General features: G+C 34.3%; 2 protein-coding genes across 5 annotated transcripts; one reads left to right on the forward strand and one right to left on the reverse strand.

Annotated features, from left to right (window-relative positions):
• Window positions 1-236: 236 nt before the first annotated feature.
• LOC105125311 (Cytidine/deoxycytidylate deaminase family protein) lies at window positions 237-3,892 on the forward strand. Of its 2 annotated transcripts, XR_842222.1 has the most exons (10): window positions 237-626; window positions 741-816; window positions 917-956; window positions 1,389-1,447; window positions 1,522-1,559; window positions 1,875-1,938; window positions 2,193-2,246; window positions 2,916-3,017; window positions 3,335-3,624; window positions 3,669-3,892. XR_842222.1 is itself a non-coding variant. In XM_011025699.1 (9 exons), the coding sequence occupies exons 1-9, from the start codon at window positions 427-429 to the stop codon at window positions 3,389-3,391; spliced, it is 690 nt and encodes a 229-aa protein (XP_011024001.1). In that variant the 5' UTR covers window positions 237-426; the 3' UTR covers window positions 3,392-3,645. The 2 variants fall into 2 exon arrangements, 1 of the variants encoding a protein (XP_011024001.1); XM_011025699.1 differs by lacking the exon at window positions 3,669-3,892 and having other exon boundaries at window positions 3,335-3,645.
• On the reverse strand, window positions 3,752-8,801 carry LOC105125309 (NAD(P)-binding Rossmann-fold superfamily protein). 3 transcript variants are annotated; one of them, XM_011025696.1, is made up of 14 exons: window positions 8,605-8,801; window positions 8,413-8,481; window positions 8,201-8,314; window positions 7,848-7,976; window positions 7,565-7,633; window positions 7,066-7,218; window positions 6,786-6,822; window positions 6,132-6,214; window positions 5,867-5,941; window positions 5,501-5,575; window positions 5,207-5,293; window positions 4,981-5,096; window positions 4,674-4,720; window positions 3,752-4,151 (listed from the first exon to the last, which is right to left on the reverse strand). In XM_011025696.1, the coding sequence occupies exons 1-14, from the start codon at window positions 8,695-8,697 to the stop codon at window positions 4,012-4,014; spliced, it is 1,287 nt and encodes a 428-aa protein (XP_011023998.1). In that variant the 5' UTR covers window positions 8,698-8,801; the 3' UTR covers window positions 3,752-4,011. The 3 variants fall into 3 exon arrangements, with proteins under 3 accessions (XP_011023998.1, XP_011024000.1, XP_011023999.1); XM_011025697.1 differs by lacking the exon at window positions 3,752-4,151 and adding an exon at window positions 4,431-4,582 and having other exon boundaries at window positions 4,633-4,720; XM_011025698.1 differs by lacking the exon at window positions 8,605-8,801 and having other exon boundaries at window positions 8,197-8,314.
• Window positions 8,802-10,862: the final 2,061 nt, after the last annotated feature.

The raw sequence follows: 10,862 nt of genomic DNA on the forward strand, positions 1-10,862 counted from the left end.
AGTAAAAAAATAATTATTTATTCATAATCTAAGAAAAAAGACGATATGTTCATTATCGAACTAGATTTTTAATACACACAATAAAAATACTATCACACCATTAATCCAAAAATCATTTGCGATTTTTTTTTCTACATTTTTTTATAAAACGGGCTAAGCCCGACTTGATTGAAAAACCCATGCCATCCGACCCGTATCTAAAATATCGCCACTCTCTCGTCCGTTTTCCACGCGCGGGAAATGTAATCTCCCTCCTACTCTCCCTCGTAAATTCTTCCCGCTAATTTCTGTACGACCCCTAGCCTATCAGATTCCCGATCTAATTTTCTCGCGAAACAAACACAAGAAAAGAGAAGAAGGGGAAAAAAAACAGAGATAAACTTTCCTTCTCATTTTCTCGGGCTTTCCTAGTTAAATCAAACTCCAATGAATTCTCGAGAGCTTGCACTTGTCTCCACAGCCACAGTCTTCGGAGCTTTGGCTTCTGCTTTTGCTGTTCGCTTCCTCTACCTCAGCAACAGCAACTCCAGGAAGCGGTTGTTATCCAAAACCAAATCGGTTCCAAACGTTGACGTTTCGAAGAAATGCTCTATTCAGAGCCCGTTTGATCCTTCCAAACGCAAAGAGTTAGTCGAATTTCACACTTTGATTTTTTTTTTCATTTATTGAAGATTGAAGCTTTCACTGTTTAACTTTACTGTTTGAAGTGTTTTGTTTTTTATTATATGATTTGGTTTCAGGTATCTATCATGGGATGATTATTTCATGGCAATTGCGTTTTTATCAGCTCAAAGATCTAAAGACCCAAACAGGCAGGTCATGATCTTTGAATGTTTATTTTTATTTTTTCTGGTTCTTGAAATGCTTTGTTTGGTTGATACTGTAGGTGTTTGATAATATGTATTTGGTGTTGTAGGTTGGGGCATGTTTGGTTAGTCAAAATGGCATAATTCTTGGTAAGTTGAGTTTGCATGTAGTTTTCTTTACCTTTTAGTTATGAATCTTGAACTCCATTTGTTTTTTATTTCCTTCTTAAAGTGAATTGAAAATGAGAATATGAATAGTAAGGATTGATGACATCTACAGAAGTGAACTCTTAGATTCTCCTAATAAAAAATAAGAAATGGTGCAATGAGATTGGTAATTTAAATAAAATGATTTTCTTCTTTGAGATTGCGAACCAATTGCTTTTGCTTATTGTCTGGCTTCTTTTTACATCAGTGGTTCTATTCCTCTCTTAAGAAGATAAATAAATGGTAACTCTAGTTTGGTGATATATTTCTGGTAATGGTAGAACAGCAGTTATGCGGTTGTTTTTGAGTTTGATGGTGACTATAATACTCATGTACATTGTGATGTTTTCAATCATCATGTTAATCTTTGGTCAGGCATTGGCTATAATGGATTTCCAAGAGGTTGTTCAGATGACAAGCTTCCCTGGGCAAAGGTTGGTATATGATATTTACATTTATTATATCATCCAAGAACCGCATGTAATAAACTTAACCTGTCATGTTTCAGAAATCCATATCTGGGGATCCTCTGGAGACAAAGTACCCGTAAGTGCCTGTGCTTTCATTGACTCCACTTCTGACCTTGCTGCTTCATATGATACATGTTCTGCTACATGCACGCACTCACAGAGAGACATTTAGTTATCATATTTGCATTTACACTTTTTCTTGCTAATTAATTGATGTGCTAGGAAAAGCTGCTTTTTAGTGCAAGAAGTAGAATTTTTGCTCCGCCACCACTGTAAATATCATATTGTCCAGCACTCATGCTTAATTGAGATTTTGACTAAATTGCCTTTTGACTTTGCTAATATCTATATCTTCATGTTTCGAGCTAATACCTCTAATTGTCTGTTGTAGTTATGTTTGTCATGCTGAAGTCAATGCTATTCTGAACACAAATCATGCTTCTGCTGCTGGGCAGGTAAGCAATTGTCTCATTTCCTATTATATCCAATTTGTATCCCCCACCCTGAACACACACACAAACTCTTCTTCCACTATATGGTTTGACCAGAATTAAATATATGTTATCATTCTGAAACAAGTATATTTGCGTCAATATCGTGCATAATTGTTGATGCTGTTCTCTGAGTTTTCTAGTGATTATTCTTTAAAATAAAGGCTGTTTCTCACCAGTAGAACTAAGAAGTGTCTCTCCCTCTATAATTATCGCAGAGGCTTTATGTGACTATGTTCCCCTGCAATGAATGTGCCAAGCTAATCATTCAGGTTTGTTAACCACGCTTCCTTATGTTATATGCTTTACGAGTGCCTCATTGAGGATTTCCTTCTCTTTTTTGTGTACCTTGTATACATTATGAGTAGGCAAATAGATAGAATGTACTGCTTCCATTCCTCCTTTGTCAAGAAGGAGGTCACAGTTCCATTAGAGTTTGGTGGATCTGGAAAACTGAGGGACATATCTATTGTTTAAACCTGCCCTTTACAATTTTCAAACACTTCCTGTTTACAGAGTGATGTGTACTTGCTTTTGAATATCAACATATACTTGAAAGCATACTGGAAACCTGAAACATGGATGGATAAGAACATTATAATTTATGTTTTCAGTTGATTTCTTTCCAACCAGGCTGAATAAGACATTAGGTTGCAACCTGCAGTGCTCAACTATAGCTACATGATATGATCCCTGTAATTTTGACTAAATGTTTGGAATGTAACATGGATCTAGTATATGATTGGAATATGTTGATCTAAATAATTTTTCTTTTATTGCAAAAATTCAGCTCACAGAACGTAACTCTGCCATCTTGCCGGTACTTGTTTTTTAAGTTCTTGAAATGTGCCTCGTTCAAGTGTTAGTGCTGTCTTCCAATATCCTCTTCCCTTGCGTTTCATTGTTAATTTCTAAATGGATTTAGCTTGCCTTCTCTGCAGTCTGGCGTCTCTGAAGTTATATATTTTGTAGAGAAACACTTAAACAATTCAGATATTGCGTATATTGCTTCACACAAGCTGCTGTCCATGGCTGGTATTAAAGTAAGTTTTGTTGAACATAGCCCTGATGTTGCTCAGTTAATCTATCTTGAAGCTCCCGCAGAATTTAGTCTGACCAAAACATTTCTGTTTGATACATCTAATTTCTTGTTAGCTGGTACTGATAACCAGTCTTAACATGTCATCGCGAAACATGTCTCAAACTGTTTAGCGCACCAACCTCATTGAGTATATCTGTAACGCTCATGCAGGCGCACATCAACAAACTCTTCAAGCCTCCATGGATCATTTGCAGTGGCTTAGGGATGTAACTGCGTTTCATAGTCAATTTTTAATTGTTTTTGTACTTTCAATGGCAGGTCAGAAAACATCAACCCCGGATGGACCAAATTTTGATCAAGTTCGAAGATCCCTAGATAATGACTACTGCTCTTCATTTGCCAAGCCTGATTATCAGTTATAGTTATACGATCAAGCCTAGTAATGCTCCTGCTCTTCAGCTGGGCTGTTATCCCGTGCTCTTGTTTATCGAGGGGATCACCCTTTCTACTCTTGAAAGGGTTGTTGGATTTAGCTTTTACGGGTGCATCCGAATGAGATTCTTCTGTTTTTTGCGTGATACATAATTGATGTTCTTAGCCTGGGGTAAGTGAAGCTATTTGCTAAAAAAGTAAAAACTCTAAACCTGAATAAACTTGATTGGGTGATTTACGCCATGCAATTAAGTTGAAATTCTAATGCCCTTGACCTTGCGTGTGCGTGTCGAGCCAGAAATCTTTTTTGCCGCGCAGTAAATTTTGGTTTTGTTTAAAACTGAGTAAATTAGTTCGACTGGTACACAACAACGTTGGAAACATGGTCATGGTAAAAAGCGGGTACAAGGGAACAAAAGCAATGCACAGCTAAACTCCCTCATCGAAAGCTTAAAAAAAAAAAAAAACCTTATTGACCCAAGAAAGGGCTTGGTCAAATAGAATCTCTTCCTTCGCCTGACTTTGTAGTTGTATCTGCACTAAATGCTAATATTGGACCTTAATCAGTCAGCATTGAGGGCATCAAGTTGTTTCCGAAGTTCTTCAATGTCGTCAAAAGTGGCTGTAGCTGGTTCAGCAGCAGGGAATTTTTGAAACTCGTCCGCAGCTGGGAGCTCACGAGTAAGACCGTCAGGAAGAGCATCTAAAATGGACAGAAAAGATAAAAGAAAATCAACATGTTGAATAGGAGAGCACCATTTGGACAACATTGCAATACCAAAAATTTCAGATTCAGACACAATGTTAACATGGAATGGTTCTAAGACCAAACACTGGCCCTATCTACAACATGGATGTGCGTGTATTTAAATGCTCATTTTATTCTTTATTTGTCGAGGTGCAAATCTGGGTGCCCCTACAGCCAGCAATTGCCAGTAGATGGCGCTTTTCAGGGTTCATAGCCTTGGGCCTCAAGGCTAGATTGAATAAATGTAGTTTATTGAAAACTTCGCAAGGAAATTAGGACCAAATGTTGATAAGTGCAATGCTAGTTCACAATAAAAAATAACAAGGAAAATTGTGAGTCATCCAATCACATGACTAATGTGAAAGTTATTGGCAAGTTCCACCAATCTGATGGCTTGGAATTTCTTGCCATCTATTCTTGTTTTTGTAGTGTGAATAGCATTATTGCATCATAATGTCATATAGCAGTAAATATCACCTGAACTTGTGGCATCTGTCCTTTCCGGCGCACTATCATCGACAACACTGAAGAAACACCAAAGAACAACAAGTGAACATGTTGCCTAAGCTCACAGAAAAGAAAAGAAAATCACATGATAAATAAGTAATGAAGGAAAAGAACTCTTGTCAAAACATGCCTAACTTCTCTCCTAAAGCAATCGGTGGACCAAAGCACTTGCATCTGATCATATTTTAACATTATTTGAACACGAAATATGTTTCATTTACATGCTATGGACCTATATATCGTAGTATATACACCACTATATCACCCTAAGAACCACCTGATGTTCCATTCATTATCAGTATGAAGTGGGCCTTCTGGAACTGATAGTACTTCTGCCTCCATCTTGGCTATAATTGCAGCCTCCCTAGCTGGCTTTACAAGGAGGTATTCTTTCTGCACAATAAGTATGATTCTTACTATCACCAAGAAAACAAAATGTCATATTAATAGATTTTTCCAGAAAGATATCTGGTAGCAAATCAAGGCAGATCTGTTTATGATACCTGACGCTCCAGACAAGCAGCATTTGAACATTGAGGGTTCGGCCTCATTTCCATGGTTGGGAAAAAATCTTTAAGAGAATTGTAACCCTGCAACCATGCATTAAAGCCAAAACCTAACTAGATCAGTCAGGATAATCAACATGCATTTGCTAATTTGATAAGAAAACTAGGTTAGAAAAGAAACATAAAGTTCTATAACCTTGTTAAATTCAGCTTAAGGCCTAGAACGATCATTAAAAAAAAAAAAAACAAGAGAGAAAGATGGGGGAAGGGGGTTGTTAACATGAAATTTACCAGGTAAGGAGACACTTGTCCAAATTGTAGCAGTAACTTCAGCGTATTTTGCACTAAAAGCCCCGCAACAACCCCCTGAAATGCAATTCATACAACTGGATATTAAAACATGAAATAAAAATTCAAAACCACAAGCCATTAATATCCAATGCAGCAAAATAAAATCAGGTGTCATGTACCACATTATGCCTATCAGTTGACAAGGGAAAAAAAGCTTTTATGTAAAGGCACCACCAGGAGCCATTATGCCTATCCAAAAGTTTACATAATATTCCTCACAATTAGAATAACGTTCCAGCTAGACATCACTGTATCGGAGTTACTTCTAGAAATGAGATCATTTAACAAAGTTTGTGAAGGAATTACCATGGTAGTAGGTAAAGATGCTGCACAGACTCCTTCACGTTTGAGAGTACGCTCGTCTACTCCAGATGCCACAACCTAATCAAAGTGAAATCCTTTCATATTCTATAAAAAAGCAACAAAATATTGATCCCAAATTGATTTTATTTATAAAATTATGAAGCCACAATAAGAATTTAAAAAACAACTTCAGAATCTTGCATTAAGGTCACTAATCCTACACTGAAACTCCATTAATCAAAATACCCAGATAAGTAAATGAACATACAAGAGGAGGTGCACATGCAAAACAAGCAGTTTCTCCAGGAATCAACAGTTGTATGTGACCTGAGACTGCATCCTCAGATACACCTGCCAAGAAAACTCTTCATTTAATCTCATTGATGGGTGCCAAGAAGACGTGCCGAATGACATAAGGTATAAAAAGCAGATGAACTCTGCAAACAAAAAACTAGAAGCACAAGAATTTATAAGGCTCAGACTTGCAACTTCAACTCCATTTATATTTCATGCATGGAATTTAAACATATGCATTCCTGTTGCATAGGAATTAAGTGTCCTAAATATTTGTTGCTGACAAATGAGGCTTGATAGTTCAGAACAAATTGTACTAGAAATAATTCAAACTCCATTGGAAGCATCCAATGATCCAAAGGCAATTATGCAGCATGAACAGGTTATACAAATCCACCTTGTCATGTTCAACATGTTACTGCAAATCAATAGAGACAGACACCGGAGAAGCTTAAGCTTACTCTGGACTGGATCCAAAACAGAATTTTCATGGAAGCATGTATTGAAACCCTTTTATATGTCACACTGGTACACATTTGTTTATGCAAAAGCAGTTTGAGAGCACAGTGGGTGCACATAACTCTTCTGGTTATTGAATAAATCAGTATTTAAGAATGATGTTGCTTACCAGACTCCATCCATGTTTGATTCAACTCATTGCAAGCCTGCATATAAATGATAAAATTATATACGAAATCTATAATAATTAAAAGAATATTAAATTCAAAGGTGACAATAAAATACTAAATTTGAATTTTTAAAACGAACTAGAGACAAGTCAATGAAAAATAATTCGAAAATGACAAGCATCAGAACAAAAACATTACATGGTAGGTTATTGGGCTTTTACATGCCAAATCAAAACCACAAAATGGGAAATGAATACTTAATATAACAGAATTCTTTACCTGGTTAACAGCCATCCTTGCCTCATAATTATCCACACAGCTCAAAACGAGATCTACTCCACTGCCTTCTTTATTTGGGCGAAATGATTTATTTCTTAAACTTGACATAAAGGTTTCAAATCCTTGCACTGTCGTGATGTTCAATGTGAAGCTCTGAACAATAAAGAACCAATCAGTATACAGTAATAATAGGAATATAATCAATTACTCTTTCTTCTGTTATCATTTTCAGAGAGCTCAGATGCAAAATTAATCAAAGCCGGGCACTTGAATGGCCAAAATGCAAATTATCAGAAGAAATGAAGCAACACACTACCAGATTATATAGCTAGATAATAAATGTTTACCCTATATTTCTCCTTTCCACTGTGCCAAGTCCCTATATCTATGACCAATGACACCCCCGGCCCCATCCCGCACACAAGAATAGAAGAAAAACAAAAACAGAGCTTTTGCATGTGCAAAACAAGACAAGGAACAACTTTTTGAAGACACTCACCTCAAGGACGACATCAGGATTGATGTCTGAAAGGGTCTGACTGGCAGCATCAGTCTTTGTCATGCCAACCTATGAATGCAAAAGTTTTTTTCTAAATAACGAGTACAAACATGATTTTTCATACAATTTCAAACAAATATATTAATCAGCACATTTAACTTGAGTAAAGAAAAGAACTTCCTCATATGATAAAAAAGAAAGAAAAATGTTTAATAATTTTGTTGAAAAGCAAGTTGTTTCCACAAAGTTTACAATAAGAAAGAAGCGAGTGAAAGTGAAAAACCTGTTCCGGACGGAAGAAAAGCCTATTCATGTTAGCTAACTCCACTTTGTCATAATCATACAACAAAAGACGACCTATGCCACACCTTGTTAACATCTCAGCCGCAACACTGCCAACACCACCAATTCCCTGTGATAGTATGAAAACAAACAAAAAATTGAACATAAGGTATATCAACACAAAACGTCTGTTACATATATTTGTTGCACTTGATGAGTTAAAAAACCATAGAATGCATGCTCTACTTATTGGGGTGGCAGATCATCATAGTGTACGAGCGGCATTTTACAATTTCAATGTCGAATTAAATCCTAAAAGGGTAAAAGAAAGTGGAAGAGGAGATAAATACAGACAACAATGGCAACAGAGAAGTCCCGAATGCGCTCATAATTGTCCACAATACCCATCCTCTGAAGTGCCATTAGCCTACTATATGGATTACTATCTACCACCTCCGCGCTCATATCCTGCCACCACCAACAACAAAAAAAAAATAAATCACAATCCTATATACTAACCACCAACTCAAAAACTCCTCAAGAAAGATAAAATTAAATAAAAAAACCTGAACTTTCGTACGCCGAACAGGTGCAGACTTTGCCAGCTTCGTGAGATGCTCAACACGCGATTGCAGCTTCATAAAATAAAATAAAAGGTAAAAATCAATTAGCAACAGGGTAGGTTTTGATTCATAAAAACTGATCAAAGAATAGGAGGACGTAGATAAATAGAAAGAAATCAAGCAAAATTCCATTACCTTAAGAATTGAAGAAGCAAGATTTGAGGGATCAGGCAGTGATTGCTTGAGAGAATCAAGATCGTTAAGCATCTCTTTCAATTCCGCCTCCATTGCTACTGCGAGTCGCTTTCTCTCTTCTCCCTCTGGAGCTAAAATGTTACTCCCTGTTGTAATCTAATTTCCTTCTTTGCAAGCGTTTCTTTTTGCAACTTTTTCCTGCTGTTTTTTTTTCTCTTTACAAGCTGGATATCATGGGCTTTTGAGTTTAGATTAAATCCCAAACCCAATAGCGATAGAATCAAATTGTGGCCCAACTCTTGATATGGATTTGTAATGAACTGGATGGTGTTGTTGATCAAGGACCTTACTTCTTATGATAAGCTTTAGGAACACCAAGCTCTCTCTCAACAATAAAGGACTTTTCTAATGATTATATACTAATTCTTTATTTAATTTAATATTAGATAAAAATATTTTATCAAATATGTAAATTTTAATTATTCTGGAGCTTTATTTTAAATATTAAATCAATAAGAATTAAAAACAATTGATCAAAATTAAGTATCATTGATTTTTTGAAACTGATAAGGGCATGGAAGAGTAAATGATGAGTTAATTATAAGTAATTAGATGGGGAATCTGCCAATAAATATTGATAGTGTGATTTGATCAATAACAATTTTTCTTATAGTATTTGTTTTTTCTTGTGACATAGCATATTTATTCACTTTTTATAGAAAATAATATTTTAGCTAAATTTAAAATAACTTGATGTTGTGTGAACTTGGGCATTAAATTAAAAAAAAAAATAAACGAGCTAAGCGATTGGCTATTTTATGTGTATTTGAGAGTATGGTTGTGATTATTTTTTAAAGTACTTTTCACTTAAAAATACATATCAAGATAATATTTTTTTATTTTTAAAAATTATTTTTCATATCAGCACATCAAAATGATCTAAAAACTAAAACAATAATTTAAAAAAATTAATTTTTCTAAAAAATATAAGTTAAACCATGTTTCCAAACAATCATTTAATATAATCTCTTTTTCAATTATATCGTGGAGTTGTAAAATATATATTTTTTATTTAATTATTTTATATTTATTTTATTTGAGATTGAGTGAGTTTTAACGAGCTAGATGTGGTTACTCACGGAGTAAAAAAAAAATCTCATTATTTAATTGATATTTAATTTTAAAAAAATTGTTTAGAATTTTTGTTGCTGAAGAGTTTGAGAAAAAATGGAGTACAGTTGAAGCGTAGGAAAAAAGTATAGCTCCTTTTATCCTTGAAGGGGACGAGCATATAAATCAAGCGTGAAAAGTTCCAAGAGGAAAAAAAATACAGGGAAGGAAAGAAGATAAAAATAGGTTGTTAAAGCCTCACCAACGCTACATCATCGCTACACGCCGTCATAAAAGTAACCCCCTATGAGAAGATTCCAACGGTACTAAAAAAACCATTATCGAAGATTGTAGGAGCGCATGGACCTCCCTAATGCGTCGCCTTCTCTCTCGCACTAGCATATGTTATACATGTCATGAACTTTTTACACTCCTTGTTCAATTTAATTTAGATTTTTAATTTTTTAATAATTCTTCAATTCTTTCATACATCCATTCAAGGTTAATGAAAACCTAATAGAAAAAAAAAACATAGAAAAAAAACAACTAAATTAAACCCACTCATTGTGGTTTTGTTAATAATTTATGTTGTGAATATAAAAGGTTAATTTAATATATTGTGAATATAAAAAGTTAACTCAAGTTAATTTAATATGTTGTTATTTTAATATTAAAATATTAAATATCATGTTGACTTTTTTTAAATCAAATTATGTTTTACTAATCATCTAAGATGTATTTGAACTCACTAAATCAACCAACTTATATTAAAGTGATTCTCAAATAATTTAATTTCAAATTTAATTTATAAAAAGAATCAAGTTAGGAACTTTCAAGATTGGTTCTCTGAGTCAAATTTAATAACACTATAAAAAGAGTTTTTCATGGCCAAAACATTTTTGAATAAGTTAAAAAAATATTATTTAAAATCTTAAAAAACAAAAAATAAAATTTGACCAACATCATCTTAAAAAAAATTCAATTTATAAAAAGAATCCAGTCAAGAAGTTTCAGGATTGGTCCACTAAGTCAAATTTAATAACACTATAAAAAGAGTTTTTCACGACCAATTTTTTTTTTAAATAAGTTAAAAAAAATATTATTTAAAATCTTAAAAAACAAAAAATAAAGTTTTACTAACATCATCT

Source organism: Populus euphratica, unplaced genomic scaffold, assembly GCF_000495115.2.
Source record: "Populus euphratica unplaced genomic scaffold, PopEup_1.0 scaffold22.1, whole genome shotgun sequence".
Lineage (NCBI taxonomy): Eukaryota > Viridiplantae > Streptophyta > Magnoliopsida > Malpighiales > Salicaceae > Populus > Populus euphratica.